The sequence below is a fragment of the Larus michahellis genome, chromosome Z (genome assembly GCF_964199755.1).
Source record: "Larus michahellis chromosome Z, bLarMic1.1, whole genome shotgun sequence".
Lineage (NCBI taxonomy): Eukaryota > Metazoa > Chordata > Aves > Charadriiformes > Laridae > Larus > Larus michahellis.
The window spans coordinates 54,495,234-54,512,039 of NC_133930.1; the positions used below are offsets into that span (position 1 = coordinate 54,495,234).

The 16,806-nt window shown below is 47.9% G+C and overlaps 1 protein-coding gene across 1 annotated transcript; it reads right to left on the minus strand.

Annotated features, from left to right (window-relative positions):
* Positions 1-2,382: 2,382 nt before the first annotated feature.
* CHRNB3 (cholinergic receptor nicotinic beta 3 subunit) lies at positions 2,383-14,772 on the minus strand. Its single transcript, XM_074569399.1, has 6 exons — positions 14,384-14,772; positions 10,668-10,819; positions 9,583-9,627; positions 5,007-5,116; positions 3,935-4,817; positions 2,383-2,613 (listed from the first exon to the last, which is right to left on the minus strand). Exons 1-6 carry the CDS (start codon positions 14,424-14,426, stop codon positions 2,479-2,481), a joined length of 1,368 nt encoding a protein of 455 aa, XP_074425500.1. The 5' UTR covers positions 14,427-14,772; the 3' UTR covers positions 2,383-2,478.
* Between the last annotated feature and the right edge of the window lie 2,034 nt (positions 14,773-16,806).

A 16,806-nucleotide genomic window follows, 5' to 3' on the forward strand; every position in this document is an offset into this window, starting at 1 on the left:
CGCCTCCCTCGGCAGCTCAGGGTGGGCATGGCTCACATGGCATGGAATACCAGGGAAAATTAACCCTATCCCCGCCGGAACCAGGACAAGCAGAGGGAAGGAGCCCATCAGAGGACTGTCTGCCCGAATGTCCTCCCTAGTTGTGTTTTTTAGTGGCAGGCCAGGCTGTGGGACATGCTGAATGCATTTGTGGGCCAGCAGCAAAGAGATTCAGGGAAGCTCGGAAACAGTCAGCACAAGGAAATAACAAGTAGTGAGATACGGATGTAGCAGTTCCAGATTGCAATGCTAGGAAGGCCATAGGCCAAAAGCCATACTGGTGCAGTGTTCATACATCTACTCAAAGCACCTCAGCCCTGCTGACCTCCACCAGCATCAGCCAGAAAAAGCAGCATGGCATCAGACACAGCCACATAAGATGCAGCCATGTGTTGCCTGTGGGTGGGCAACTGAAATGTCGCAAGGTGAGGACAGGACCATCTGCTAGCTAAACACCTGAAGCACTTGCCCAGGAGAGGATTTTGTCATCTGTCACGGCTAAGAGCCAGCCCCCTGGCAGCACTGCTCAGAGGGAAAACTTGCCACTGATTGATTTTAAAAGTCTGTAAACGCTGGAAAGAAGAGCTTCCTGGCTGTTTTCCTATGGATATTTCACAGTGCTGGCCAGGGGAACAAACTGACTCAAACAAAGCTAGAAGGGGCAAGCAGCTGGTAGTAAGGTCAATGTGTAAGCATTTTATACTAGAGTTTTATGTCAAGACATCTATCTATATATGCTAAACTAAATGGGTCTCTTCTAGGTTCCTGCAATAACCAGATCTGAATGCTCCGTCCTCAAATGCAGACAGAGCTAAAAAGTTGTGAGGACTTTCCAAGAATGTGACAACCCCTCTGTTTGAATAGTTTTGAGACAAGGCTTTTAAAATGGGCTGTGGTGCAGGCTTTGTTGACAACAAAACAACAACAAAGCCCAGTGTATGAGTACTCTCACCCCAGGAATTGTTACTAAATACAGCTTTATTAATAACGATTGCACAAGTGAACAGAACTTTCTGCAGTGACACAACAAGATGGGATGATATTAACTCACAAAGGTCTTGCGTGCACACATAATCAGAGCACAAGAATACCGGCATGTACTTTTAACACCTTCTAACCTCCATCCCTAGGGAGAAAGTTTCAAGGCTAGCTAAAGCTTTAACACCATATTCACACTTAGGTTGTCAAGAATTGGATCTGCAAATCCCCTGCTAGCCTTGAAAATATCTGCAAATTCTGAATGGGCTTTTCTAAAGCACTCCATGTTGGCAAATCACTGCCCCAGCAAAAGTGGTAAGAGCCTCACCTGTGTGTTTTCTATCAGGTTTCATTTACACTTTTAAGAGCTGTTTCTAATCTTGCAGAAGAATACCATTTAAATGAATCAAAGGAATAAAATTCTGAATTGCCTGGGAAACATGAACAAGCCAAAACCGAAAAATGTGTCTTCCTGGTAGCCAGCCAACCCCACAGCTCTCAGGTGAAACTCCACTTCTGCACCAACCACAAGTTTCATTTGCTGAAAGTGATGTCTGCAGCTTCCCTCCAACTGACTGTTTAGGAAGATCCCTGCTGCCTTGCGGAGTAGCATAGCCACCTTTCTCCATGCAATATGCCTGAGGTGATCTTCCACTTGTCTTGTGAACAAGCAGGTGCAGGAATCATAATTTCTAAGTGCAGAGCATGGGGAAAATCCTTCTTCGTTCAGCCTTTTGTTACATCACAAAGCAGCAGACAAAATTGCAAATAATACTGAAAAGTGGGTAACACATCGTAGCTTCCTGATGGCCAAGAGGAGAGACGAAGTGTCCATGCCATAAAGGCTGGCAGCAGCTGGGCAGAGTGGTAAGTTCTGCCACTGTTGAGCTTATCCTGCAGCTAAGGGGAGACCACGGAGTCAAGGTTTCAAACATCCCATCTGAGAGGTATTTGTACTTTTTCTGGCACACATGCTGTTCAGCTGCCAGTTCTGAGACATACACAAAGCGATCTGTAGCGCCTTTGTGGTTTTTACGTGGAAATGTAGATAAACTGAGTACTGGTTTGTGTTCATAATACAACTTCTTCCATAAAGCAGCATTTTAACTGACAGATCTGTATTTTAAGTATAATTTTTGTGCCAGAAGTACTATTTCCAATTTTAACTATTAATCTTGGCTTTTATTGTAATATAACAGGGCTACTAGTAAAATACTTATAACCCAATTGTGCAACCCCAATTTAACTTAGGACTCGGCTGCACCCGAAGCCCTTCTCTGATCTCAGCCAAATCTGTAACTGGTAGAGTCGTATGAAGATAAAAAGCAGTACTCAATGCCCACTGTTACCATCAGCTTCCCTCGTTCTTGCTGTTGCTTTCCATCCCATACAGCAGAGACCAAGCTCAAAGGCACCACCATCCCTTGGCATTGTACTTGTATGCCACTGTGGGAGCGTTTTCTACAAGGTGCTGTTCAGCCACATCTGTAACGCGGGGGTAAAGATGAGAACTGAACCCGTCACTGACACCACCAGAAACAACCACAGGAAGATGCGATCCAGGACTTGAGCTACAAATTTCCAGTCTTGGACAACCTGGGAAGGAGAGAGGGAGTACAAACAGAAACAGTAATGAGCCCAGGACTTTGTTGATACTGCTACATATATTTTAATTTCAAAAGCCTGTGTTTGAAATTAGAAGTTTGTAGCTTGCTGTATCCTAAAACTGACATGGATCACCTTTTCAGTGCCCATAGCTGCAAGTCACTCAAAACACCAGAACAATTCCATAGTTTTACACACATGGTAATCAGACTTCTTTCAGCTTGTGCAAAAGGTTTTAGCTAAGTGCATATATGGAAGTTTACAGACTCAAGCTTGAAGATGGCTTCATAATGAACTGGGTTTCTTTTCACAGAACTGCATTTCCCTTGGAGCGCCAGGACCTGGCTCCAGTACAGCACTTCAACGCAGACATTGCTTCCAGCACAAGTGGTCCCATTGGCTTGTGCTTGCTTAAGTGCTCTGTTGGCTCAGACTGAGTGCATTCAGGAAGGGGATTTTGCATTGTGAGTACCAGCACAACCCTGCACACACAAAAGAGCTATTTATAAAAGCAATTCAAAGGACTTTTTTTATTAAAAATTATTTCAACTTAAAATAAAAGGCTTCAGTCACGGACACTATATGCTCACATAATGCATTTTCAATTTACTGGTCATCTTTCTGCTGAAATCCTCTCAGCATAGTTTGAACAAAGCCCTGGCTTTTGTCAGGAGGATGCTAAGAGAAATTTTTCTCTTTCTGTATGCTGCTAGGTGCATTGCTTTGCTGTTCTACCCTGCATGAGATGCACTCAGTAATTTTCCATTGTTAATTGCCAGGTGGATTGTTGGGAGGAGGATGAAGGTGGTGGTTAGGGTCTAATCTGAAGAGATGTTAATGAAAATCTAGAGGACCTCCACTCGAAACAGAGCAGCTGGACTGTGTATTGTCACTGGGAGGCCTGGACTCCCTGCAGCTGCAGACCTGGCAACTGCCGTAGAGCCTGCCTGTAAGTGTTGTGAAACACACAATGTCAGAGCATGTGACAGTTCAGAGGTTTTCCAGATTCATATCTACCACTAACTTAAGCAGGACAAGGTTATGCAAATAATCCCAAAACAGGAATCCCTCCAGGAGCGGTTGCTGTAGCCTCTTGCGTCTGTCAAGAGCAGGGACTCTCAGAGCTCAGTACAGTTCTCCTTGAAGCAATGCATTTTCCCAGAAAACATATTATCCATCAAGCAGAGGAAGTTCCCAGGACATGTCTTAGATATGAGCAGGAGGCAGAGGGAAAGGCATACAGAAAAGGTAAGAGCTTGGAAGCCGTTGCTGTCAAGGAAACCGTGGTACCCCTTGCCCTCCCTTCACCTACCTGTCTGATGAAATGCTCCTTTTTAACATGCCTGGAAATGTATCGAATGGAGTCAGCTGCCTTTTCCAGAAAGGCAATAACAATTTTCTCTCCATCTTTTGCTTGTTTGTGTTTATGCTTCCCCAGGAACTTTGATTTCAAGGTGGTTTCCTTTTCTTCAGTCTCTGAGAAAGAGTAACGATCTACATGGCCCTTCATGCAGAGCAGCCGAGGCAACTTTTGGAGGAAGAGCCTTTTAACCCAGGGAGCCATGGGATGGTAAGTTGCTGATGAGCGGTGGTGGACGTTGATTACAAACACAGTCACGATGATAGAGAGGGTCACAAAAATCATGATGAACAGAAGATACTCACCAATCAGAGGGATGACTTTGGAAGAAGAAGGGATTATTTCCTCAATTACTAAAAGGAAAACAGTGAGGGAGACTAGAACTGATGTAGACAATGAAAGCTTTTCTCCTTCATCTGAAGGAAGATAAAACACCAGGACAGTTAGAAAAGACAATCCCAGGCAAGGGATTATTAAGAAAAGAGTGTAAAACAGCGGAAGGCGTCTCAACACAAAAGAGTAAGTGACAAACGGGTAAGAGTACAGCCCATCCTTCCTGTTGCCTTTCATACCTTTGGCATTTAAGATCTCCCACTCCCCATTATCAAAGAAGTCTTTCCTGTCTACATTTTCATCCACTAAAATCAAGTCCACCATACTGCCATCATATGTCCACGACCCAAACTTCATGGAGCAGTTCTGCCTGTCGAAGGGGAAGAAGGTCACATCCATCGTGCAGGAGCTCTTATAACTGGCCGGTGGCGTCCAGGTCACCACTCCATTGTACTTCACTATGACTTTGGTCATCAGGGATCCTTCAAAACGTCCATCAGCACTGGGAGTTGGACAGGAAGAAATAGTACCAAGTTCAGGACTACATTTGCCCCAGTCCTTCTCCCTCCCCAGAACACAAGGGAAGCCAACATTCACATTGCCTTCTGACAGCATGTGCAGGCTTCGTGGTGGCAGTCATGCCTTGCCCAAGCTCTGGCCTAAACCCGGAGCAGGGAGACATGCTACTTACTTTTCAAACAAAACAATGTCAGGAAGCCACAGGGACTCAGAGGGGACACGGATGGCGGTGATCCCACCGTATTCCTCTGGATTCCAGGAGAGCTTGTGGTCGATCCACTCCTGTAAGAAGCCAGCAGAATCCTCTGCCCACTCAAACACAATACCTCATACCTCCTCCCACCTCCTGCCTCAGAGGGACTGCATTGCACAGCACAATGGGCAGCACTTGGTGTAAGACTGCTCAGCTGCAGAGAAGATGCCAGGCAGGCATGGCTGGGAGATATTAATTGCCACCAGCACTGCTCCTTCAGCCACAGGTGGGCCCCAGCACTCCATCCCCTTGCAGGCAACCCCAAGGCAGGCACTCCCAGAGAGCATTTGACTCTCACTTCCCTCACCACCCTGCCCAGCCCACCTGAGGGTAGTCCAGAAGGAAGGAGCCACCTCCCTTGGGTATGGCACCTCTTCTTCCCTCTGAGAACCAGCTCACGATGTTTTTGGCTGGCAGTGACCCCATAGAACAGCCATCAGGCATGGCTACTACTACACAAATAAGAGAGGTGGCCTTTAATTACTTTTCAGTGGAAACCTGGCTTTTTTTCAGTGAATGGAATACAACTCCTAATATCTCTACACTGACCTTGTAAACCAAATCCTTTTTCTTTCATCAGAGAGAACTGCACACTATTGCAGGAAAAATAATATGACACAGTTGTAAAGCATTTGGTTACAATGCTGAAGAGATAACACTAAAGAAGCAAAAGCAGGGGGAGTCCTGTCAACTTTCATCATGCTGAACTCCAGGATAACTTTTCTCTCCTCTTTTGTTTTCAGCGTGGAGGTCCTAGAAAAGTGGCTTTAGCAAGCTGGAGATTTCCACAGAGATGCAGTGGAAAAGCAGGTCTCTGCTGTTATTGATGGGGGCTTTCACTTGCCCATGGGAATAGCAGCGAGAGGAAGCAAGAGCTGTAGACTGTGGTCAATACCAAGAAGCGGAACATGAACCACTTTCCATTAAGCTCCAGCACTAAGAGTTCCCCAGGGTTGTCGGGGCCTCAGCCTTCTCTGGGCACTTTCCTCCATGACTTAAGGACAAACCAAAAAGCAATATTCTCTGCTTCCTCTCCCACTGTATTGTTCCCATCTTACTGAGAATCATAGGATCATAGAATTGTTTAGGTAGGAAAAGACCTTTAAAATCATTGAGTGCAACTGTTAGCCTAGCACTAACAAGTCCACCACTAACCCATGTCCCTAAGTACCACATCTACATGTCTTTTAAATACCTCCAGGGATGGTCGCTCAACCATTTCTTCTATTCCCTGTAGTTTCCACAGCTATACCTACAGACAGTTGCTACTACAATCCTTTACAGTGTGACAGCCTCAGTAGAGACCTAAACACAGACAGTGAGAACAAGTGTCTTCCTTCTCCAGGTGCAGGGAAGGGATTGTGCTCAAGGTTATGGGCAGGTGGCCAGTAGACCCCCTCCTAAAATCTGGCCCAAGGCACAAGCAAAAGAGGCAGTCGCCCAGGATGGTAACGTAACAGGATTAATGGCCTCACTACCTGCACCAGAAGATATGTGGACCCACCCTCTGAACTGCCCAAATGGCTGGTGTCAGCTATCAGGCACAGCCCTCCACTCCTGGCTCCTCCTGCTGCTGCAGGATGGGGGCTGTTCAGGTGTGGAAGGAGAAGAGGGAACATTGCTGCTCTTCGCCTCAGCAGCAAGGGCAGAGCGCACCATTTTTAGCACAAACTTTTCTCTGTGGATGGGTATCTACCAGATGTTTCCAGCAGCCTGGGCTGTTAGGTGGGCACAGACTCATGTGTGTCCTGGACACCTCCTGCAATAAGTGCAAGAGGGCTTAGGCTGGAAACATACCTGTTATGCAAGGGGATAGTCGGGGCTGACAGCAGCAGCCACCACAGTCAGCTCATAGCCTGCACTAACACAACAGAAGCAAATACCCTGTGAGCCGTCTGGAGATACAATCATCCCTCTGGGGTTGAATTGGAGCAGCCCTTTGGCCTGGGTTATTTGCTGCATCTGTAATACTCCTCCCTCCCCCTGCTCTGCATTGATTTCTCTCCCAGCTAAAGTGCTCTTTTATGTCTGCAAGGCAAATGGTTGCGTGTCTTCTTACTAGAGCAGAAAATAGACTGTGTGCAGACTTTTAAGATGAGCAGTTTAAAACGGGAATCTCCCTATGGGCAATGCTGACACGAACTGTAGCAGCAGATGCAAAAGGCTTTTTCTTCTCCCTTTCTAGCACGCTGCTCCAGACCCTCGATAGCTCTCCCCTTTCTCCAGTTCTGCCAAATTCCCATCTCTGGGCTGTCACTCAAGTACTTAAGACACAGCAAGAGGACCAAGAAACACTGGATCCAGAATCTCGACCCTTGCTAGTAGACTCCATAGCTTGTTTGAACCCAGATACTTTCTCAGTAACCACAAAAAGCTCTTTGCACCTTGTGTGTCTGCCTGTGTGCACATCAGCCAGTCCCACCATCTTGTGCATCTGGATGCTTGAGGTAAAAAAAACCCAAAAAACAGCACCCCAAACAGAAAACCCTTGGATTTAATCTTTGCCCACCTAAGAAAAGCCAAACTCTTGCAGAGAAATTAGAACTGTAATTCCGTCTCAACCTCACACCCAGGGTGAGGACCAGACTTCCCTGACCTCTCCAGCTCCTGCAGAAGGAGTCTGTATCATGAGAGAGTTCTGGCTTGTTTCTGTGCTTTTCACTTTTCTCTACTCAAAAGAAAAAAATATTTTAATTCTGCTTAGTTTTACAGACCTTTCCCTAGCTGTTCTGCTTATGCATTCTAATAATCCCCCAAGCACTGTATTGCATGTGAGACCAGTTCACACTGAGCCTACGGGAATGCATGACTACCAAAGCAGGGACACCTGGGTCCTGGACACCTGGCTCAGGCCATGGGTATTTAGTGCTCAGCCTGACCTCCTGAGGGCACCTGCACGCGTGAAAATCAGAGCCTGTGTCTCACTTATTTTCTGCTCCCTTTGCATTTCATTTAATGTTGGGCTTGATGTTCTCGGCCCTTCAGATGGAGAAGAGGTATTAGAAGTGGCAACAACTAGTGAGGCCCCAGCTCAGCAATTCTGAAAATCACAGTGCTGAGTTACCCTAGGGAGCTGCCTTGGATAAAATCTGAGCATAGTCTCCAAAGGCCTCCAGAGAAATCAGCATGTCTGCAGTGCAGACTCCTGGGTAGGTCATTCTTTTAGCCAGAGCATGAAGCAGAAGGATCTGATAAAGTGGCGTCCCCTTGATCCTTGCCCTCCCCCATACCCAAGAGGCAATCAGTGGATGATGGCATGTCTCTGCCTCCTGTGGCATCCTTGGAATAACCTGCAGCGGAATCTGATTTCCCACTGCAGAAGTGGTGACACAAGCCCCACAAGAAGGAGATGGTCAGACCCAGGAATCTTCTGTCAAAGAGTGCAAAAGGCTGTAAGATCTTTCTGGGGACACTTGCAGGAACAGAGAGAATGAGGAGGGTGAAGTGGGTTGATGTTACACCTGCTCTCAGCAGTAGGATTCAGATCAGCAGCAAATTTCCCCAGCAAAAGGGGAAGTTCCCGTCCTTGCTGCAGCAAGGGGAAGCCTGAGCTGCTCCCTCTTCAAGGAAAAAACCAACTTTGCATATGCATATAATGTCCATATGGCCTTTAGGGGTCCTGTTCCACCCAGAAGCTCACACTCACTGCAACACTATGGGTACCAGATTGGGAACAAAAACTGAGCTACATATATCCTGCACCAGCTCAGCGACCCCTGGTAACCATTTCCCATGGCCTTGTTTCAAGTGCAGATTGTGTTTTATGTCCTCTGCCTAGGATCAGCTGACATGTTTATAGATAGTCACAAGTCTGAGAGACTTAAAATAATTGCCACAAGGTCAGTGAAGTGGTGCAATGTAATCTAAACCAAATGCAGTGTTCTTCGGGAGTGAAGAAGAAAGGAGACCTAACAGTTCAACTTGCACCTTTCCCCCATCTGTATAAATTCTTGTCACTTACAGAAGTGACAGATGTTAGATAGATGTTAGAAAGATCTGGTTAAGTTGCCACAGATTTTAATTTTGGGGAGAGTAGTATGCTGGCCTTTTCTTTCTCTTTACTTACGCTGAAGAAGAAAACTATCCAAGGCACCACTCGTAGCATGGGCAAGAGACAGTACTTGTGTGACCTCTAAGTCTGAGACAAGATAGTCCCACAGGGCACACACAGCATCCCAGGGACAGCCACTGCAGTATCGGGAGATGTTGCTTCCCTGAAATACAGCTGGGTTGAGCACACAGTTGTGGTGCAGACTGGGAGAAAAGGGTACTCTGTTTCCTAAAGGCGCACCTGCCTGCCTTCCTGCTCCTTTATGCATTTGCTGAAGTGAGAGGAGTAAAATAAAAATGACAGGCAAGATAACATGGTGCTGGTTTTTTCTGGCCACTTGGAGTCACGGAAGGGGACGGATGCTGCAGTGGGCAGCAGGCTGGGATGGCCATGCAGCTCAGCAGCCCCACACTGAAAGGGGACATCTGATTCGAACTAATTTACCTGCTTCAGCCACACGTTTGTTGTCATCAGCTGATTCTTCTCATCCTAGGATGACACAAGGTAGAGAGGGTTGCAATACCAACACAGACAGCAGAAACAGACCCTACGCCTGCTGAGTCCAACCCTGTGACAAGCAGGGGAGATCCCCATGGTCCTGTTTCCCCATGGGGCTAGGGTCTTTAGCCACTGTTGGGGGAAGTGAACTGATTTTCTAGGTGCTATCCCAGCTCTCACTGGGAGCTTCTGAGGCTGGAAAACCAAGGTCTGGCATTTCACAGCAGCCCAAAGGAATCAGAAGCCAAAAGAGCAAGACGGCAGCAGGGCTCACCCAGCAAGTGGTGTCAGGACACACATGGTTGTGGGCTCAGAGGATGGCTCATCTCCCCACTCTGCTCAGTCTGGAGTGAGTTTGGGAAGATATAAGCTGAAACATTGTCCTAAATATGTAAATAAAGCACAAAATTAGATGGGGGATGCTGCCAGGGGCGGGGGGATGCGAGGAGCAAACTGTTGTGTGGGTACCGCTGGGCCCTGTTCAAACTCCACTGGGCATTGCAGTGATGGAAGGGAAAGGGAGAGCAAACTTTCTACATGGGCAAAACCATGGGATTGTCTGTTTTACCTCTAGTGTCTTATCTGAGAGGCCAGCTGAGTCACGATATGAGCTGCCTTCAGCCTGGGTACAAGCTTGCTTAGACTGAGCAACATCCAACCAACTCTGCCCTTCCTCACATCTGTCATGTGGCTGCTTTGTCATTAAACTGCAAATTCAGGCACCAGGGACTGCCTGATGTGGGCTGTTTGATTAACACCTGATGCAGTGAGGCCTTATTCCCTGAGAGCAGTGGGGAAAAAAGGACCTTCAGGTTTGCTGCAAAATAGATGAGTATTATGGCTCATCCTGTGTGTGGGACAGGAGGTCATATCACCAGCACTGCATCACACTCGGCATTTTGTTGCCTGACCATCACTTTGCATTTCACGTGTCAGGAGGCAAATGCCAATGGCATCACCAGCCCTCCCAGGTGAATGCATGGCTGTCTATAAAAGAAGGGATGTTTTACCAAGCCAAACACAGCACTTACCACATCCACGAGCTGCGATATCTTTAATCCAAAAAGAACTTTGATAGTGTCGTTGGAGTTTTCCACAGGGCGGACCCATTTCTGATAGCCTTGAAATAAGTGCTTGAGGAGCGCATCCTCATTTTCAGCAATTGAACTGAAGGCAGCCACATCTGGAAAAGAGCAACAGAGAGTGGGGGCGTGCTGGAAAGCAGACGTGGAGAATGGCACGACCTGAAGAAGTGAGGCAGAGTGATGATGTGAGACAAATCGCCTCTGGGTAGCTCTTGTCAGTAAAATCTGTAGGAATTCAGATGCACAGACTCTCAACAGAGCCAGGGCGAGGAGAGAGGAAGGCAAGACGGCCCGAGCCCAACTCACACACACACGAAAATCATCAGAACAAGAGCAGTGACGACTTTTTACTAGGTTTCTGTTTTCTGTGGCCTTTTTTGTCTTGAGTCAACATACTTGCCCAGTCTTTCTTGCTTACTATTCTTTAGTAGATCATAGACTCATAGAATCATAGAATCTTCATGGATCTGCAGGCTCAGAGTATCAGTTGCTCCCTTTCACTCTTGAGTAGTAAATATCCAGCCTAATAAATGCCACTCTGAGTTATGGTTTTTCAGATACCTATGGTGTACCACAGACAGCTGGGGCCACAGGGGAAATCTGGTCAACTGTGGGGCAATCCCTGGCTGGTTGGCTTGTAGCTAGGAACAGCAGAAATAGACTGTGGGCCCCAGGGATTTCACTTGTAGTTGGTTGGTTTCTATGACCTCTCTGAAACGGGCTGCCCTGCACAAGGATTGGGGTGGTGGGGTTTCCTTGCTGGAAGCTACAGAGTCTCTAAGCCAGATCTGAGGGAGCCTTGTGCAGCACTTGGAAATGAATCCTCCTTCTGGATTTAACCAGGGGATAGCAGCAAATTGTTGAGAAAGCTGAATTTTCCCAGTCAGGGGGTGGGTTGGGTGGGCATCAGGGGAGCAAAAAGCAGAAGGAGCTCATCTGGCAGCAGGAGGAGCTCGATGATGCTGCCAGGGCCACGTCTGCCCGCAACCAAACATGGAGACACTATGGTCTGTATCTGCAAGACTTGAGACTCTCCCAGTCCCTGGCACCAGGGGGAAAGGGGACCCTCCAGCCTTTCCCAGATGCTATTCCCACTCTTCGTGATGCTGAGGTCCTGACACAACCTCCACCTCTTCCCCAGTGCACACACAGCACCCAAGCATGAGAAGGATTTCACCTCTCTTCAAAGGTACGACGGAGGAAAAAGGAGCTTGTGCTGATCAGCCCTGTGCCACGGGGGTCACAGCCAATATTGCTGTGCCAGCAGTTGAAAAGAACATCACAGGACGGTGCCCAGGGCCCACCTTGTCCCCTCACCACCCATGCCTGCCAGCCTTGGTGTGAGCAGGACACTTGCACCTGGATTGCCAGCCATTAGGTGCAGGCAGAGGGTCGCGGCCAAGGGACAGTGCAAGGACTGGGTGACAGGAGAGCCCTGGCAGCAGGGCAGAGCTGCGGGGCTCACACACACTGTGCAGCAAACATCGGAGGTAAGGCAGCCCCCGGCAGGGTTCCTGTGCCATGGGGAGGGAGCAGAGGGCATCTGAGCTCCAGAGAGAAAACCGGAGGCAGAGGGTAATGCTCTTCCACATGCACGGAGGAAAGGCTGTGACCACAGACCACTACCCCTGCCCCTGTCCTCTTCCCCCAGCAGCTGTGCCACCCTCATGGGTGGGATGGGCCGTGCAGCCTCCTCTCCCTGAGCAGGCAGGAAGGGGCACAGATGGAGGACTGCCTGAAACAAAAACCTGCCTCTGCACCAGAGCTTCCCATGGGACGAAATCTTTCCCTCAGGCAGTCTGGATTCTCTCAGGGTAGCGCAAGGTCCAAGCAGCACTGTCATCCCCCACTTCCAGCCACAGCAAATGCCTGTTTCTCTTTGAGAAGCTGTAAACTCTGAAGCCTAATGATTGCCACTCTACGGTAACAATTGCTTTACTGTCAGGTGTTCTAGCACAGGCTGTGTTTGCCCTGTGTTGTTGGACGTGCAGTTGTGGCGGGGTTACCAAACCCTGGGGAGGTGGAGGCCAGCTGGTCAGAGGGAGCTTTCACACTCCTTCCCACCTGCTCTGCAGCACAGCTGGGGATGGGTTCATGCAGCTGCCAACACAGTTTATAGCAACGCCTGTGGCCACCCTGTGCCTTGCCACTTTGTCACAAGCCTTTGGGGTCTGCTATTACCAACTGGGAAACCACAAATACTCCTCTTGCTTGCTCCAGGTTTTATTCTCACACCAGGGCTAACCCTAGCTCCACCACAGCAAATGGGGATCAGGGTCTGGGGTCTGTCCTAGGAAACTGGACTGCCTGCCCAAACATGCCAGAGAGGCATCGCATCCACAACCAAAGGAAAAGAAAGAACACATTTATCCCTCCTCAGGGGTCCAGTCCCCTGGCACGCAAAAGTCTCTGCAGGGACCCCGTCTCCCAGCCCTTTTGCTTTCCCTTTAGGAGGTTCACAGGGGTGCGTGGTTGTTAAACACAGGAAATGTAATGGGAAAGCTAGTGAACAGAAAAAATCCACAAACCCAAAACATGCAGGGGCAAAACCAGTTTTGTCTTAATGCTGGAATATATTACTCCGGGTTTGTTTTAGTATAACTCCCTGCACAAACATGCACAACCACACATCCCATGGGCACAGCGTCTGTGGCTGTGTATGAGCTCCCTCATAGGAAAACGGTGCCATTTCACAGCCTGTACCTCACAAGAATTCCAAGGGCCCTAATGCTCCAAGACAGTTTAGCATAGAGATGGTAAAGCTCGTTTTGGGGATGGATGTGTTGATTCTCAGCTGCTGGGGAAGCCACAGAAAAGAGTGAAAAAGACTTGAGAAGTCTTACAAAGAAGAAAGCCAGAATGAGTGAGACTGGTGCCCTTATAAGACAGCCTCAGTAGTCACAGGAGGACAGTTTAAGAGCAGAAGTTTTTAATGAGAAGGAAGACATATCAAGCAGAAAAAATAGCCTAACAGCTCCTTTGATCAAGCCCTGTCTGATGATTAAGTTAGATAGAGCCACGGCGAAAATACTGAACCAAGTAGCTCTGCCTTTGAGAGAACAGAGCAGCAGCCATAGGACAGATGCATCTCTGAATTTACTTATAATGCACAGAGAAGGCAAAAGTTGGGGAGCTCCCTGGCAGCTTACTGCATGCACAAGTAACCGGGCACTGTTTGCTATCTCTCCTCTGCTCATGTTCCTCTGTGGTCCGTGCCAGGAGTGCTTCCCCACAGGTGCAGGGGCAAGAGTGCTGGGGCAGGGAGTCTGCTAAATAAACATGCAAAACACCCTGAGAAATACAGACAGGACATTTAGCCTTTCATCAGCTTGCCTGAGGCGTTTCAGTTTCCCTCCTGTTGACTGAGACTCCCCAGTAACTCCCATTAGCAGTGAGAGTCAAGCTTAGGGTTTTTATAACTTCCACCCAGTGACCACCCCTCCACCCCAGTTATTAAAACCTTGTTGCCAAACTGGCTGTGGTTGCAATACAAAGGCAGCAGTTGATACAACCCCCTTTTGCTAGTCAGACAGTGTTAAGAAGAGGACCAAGGGAAGCCAGCACCTACCTTGTCCCAGCAAGCAGCAGCTAACTGGACAGCAGAAACAAAAAAATCTTGAACATCGTCAGGTCAGCTTGGAAGAAGAAGAAATTGCACTTACCTGAGCGGCTCAGACACAGTGCAAAGAGCACCAGGCAAAGCATCGGCACCACCGTGGCTTTTCCTTTAAATCTGGTCTTCGGTTTTCATAAGCAAATTGGTCTCATCCTAGTAGGAGACTAATACGATCTAGTTAAAAATCAAGGCAGACAATTGAGTCTGCAGGGCAAGGCAGCACCTTTTGAGCCTTGTCTTGCCTCATTATGACGCTCTGTAAATCACACTTCATTGATTTCCAGTCAGCTGTCACATCCCGTAAGCTTAAAACAGGGCTCTGGGTCCTAAACTCTGACTGATTTGTTTGTGGCTGTATTTGGGTGGCTATAGCTGCTGCGGTCTAGGAGTAGAAGTGAGGCAAGGTTTTTAAGGAGGAGAAATGTCTTTTATTATGCTGCCAGTTACGGATGAGGAAAAAAACAGGCTGCAGATCAGACCCAAAGACAGATCACATGCCTGAAAGATTGCCTGTTTGCTCCAGCTGTATTGGTTAGTCTAATAGAAGAGGCAGCCTCCCTACACACCTAACTTAGCTTATTCATTTTTCATACTTCTCTCGCTGGTTTACAGCTATAAAATGGATTTGGGGAGGAAAAAAACAGTAAATTACAGGTGGGAAAACAGGGCTGTTTTCTAAATTTATGTCTCATCATCATACACAAAACATCACAGACAACAGCACAGAAATGCTTGCACAGTACTATCTACTGGCACAGCTTAACAGAGAATGTTGCTCCGGAGCCTTGTGTTTAGCAATGAGAGTGACAGGGCCCTTGGTTATTCAGCCAGTCTCTCTGTAGGTGACACTCCTCCCCAGCAACACCTTGAACAGGGCTCCTTTCAGAAGCCGCCAGAAATTGCTGGTATCAAAAGGGACGCAGGTTCCTCTTTTCCACTCCTCTGCCAAGGGATGTCAGGATCTTCTCAGTTTTCATCCCAAATGAAAGTCACTTTGCCTTTGCTCTCCAAAGAGGAGCTTTTTGTCTGAGCTTTTCAAGTTCAAGAAAGAGTGGTGCAAAATTATTTTAGTTTGCACCCAGACCTGAAACTCTTCCTGCTTTGATTTATTCTTTGTGGCTATTCTTTCTGTCTCTGTGCTGGCAGAGTAACCCCACACATTTGATGCAAACAAAACCATTCATGGCTATTTGCGTATCCTCAGAGTTTGTCTTCATCCACTGATACACATTTGTAACCTAGAGGAATTTAATTGGTTGCTGACTTTTATATGGGGAGCCTGTTTTTTTCAGCAACAGCTCAGCATATTTCTTGCAGTGGCCCAGTTTTGGTACAGTCATAAGACTAAGATTTATCTTATCTAACGTCCTCACAGAGGATTGATAACTGGCATCTGTAAACTTATCAGATTATTCAGCTTCCTGTAATGAAAAATACGTCATTTCAGTGTGGTTCAAAGTCTACCTTGTCTACCTTGACCTTAGCAAGGCTTTTGACGCTGTCTCCCATAACATCCTCATTAGGAAGCTGAGGAAGTATGGGCTAGATGAGGTGACAGTGAGGTGGATCGAGAGCTGGCTGAGTGACAGAACTCAGAGGGTTGTGATCAGCGGCACAGAGTCCAGTTGGAGGCCTGTAACCAGTGGTGTCCCTCAGGGGTCAATACTTGGTCCAATTTTGTTCAATATATTCATTAATGACCTAGATGAGGGGACAGAGTGTATCCTCAGCAAGTTTGCTGATGATACCAAGCTGGGAGGGGTGGCCGACACTCCAGAGGGCCGTGCTGCCATCCAGCGTGACCTGGACAGGCTGGAGAGCTGGGCAGAGAAGAACCTAATGAGGTTCAACAAAAGCAAGTGTAAGGTCCTGCACCTGGGAAGGAAGAATGCCAAACACCAGTATAGGTTAGGGGCGGACATGCTGGGAAGCAGCTCTGAGGAGAAGGACCTGGGGGTCCTAGTAGACAGCAAATTATCCATGAGCCAGCAGTGTGCCCTTGTCGCCAAGAAGGCCAATGGCATCCTGGGCTGCATAGGGAAGACTGTGGCCAGTAGGTCGAGGGAGGTCATTCTCCCCCTCTACTCTGCACTGGTGAGGCCACAACTGGAGTACTGTGTCCAGTTTTGGGCTCCCCAGTTCAAGGGGGACAGGGAACTACTGGAGCAAGTCCAGCGTAGGGCAACCAAGATGATTATGGGACTGGAGCATCTCCCTTATGAGGAAAGGCTGAGAGAGCTGGGACTCTTTAGCCTGGAGAAGAGAAGGTTGAGGGGGGACCTGATTAATGTTTACAAGTATCTAAAGGGTGGGTTTAAGGAGGACGGAGCCAGGCTCTTTTCAGTGGTTCCCAGTGACAGGACAAGGGGCAATGGGCACAAGCTAGAACATAGGAAGTTCCATTCAAATACAGGGAAAAACTTCTTTACGGTGAGGGTGACAGAGCACTGGAACAGGCTGCCCAGGGAG

Bases quoted from the DNA above. Each gene is read 5' to 3' on its own strand.
- CHRNB3 (XM_074569399.1), bottom strand. From the start codon at position 14,426: ATGCTTTGCCTGGTGCTCTTTGCACTGTGTCTGAGCCGCTCAG. The intron at 5,117-9,582 runs GTAAATTAGTTC...GGCTTCTTACAG, and splicing joins CAAACGTGTGGCTGAAGCAG to GAGTGGATCGACCACAAGCT. The intron at 2,614-3,934 runs GTAGGTGAAGGG...TCTCCTTCCCAG, and splicing joins AGGAGCATTTCATCAGACAG to GTTGTCCAAGACTGGAAATT.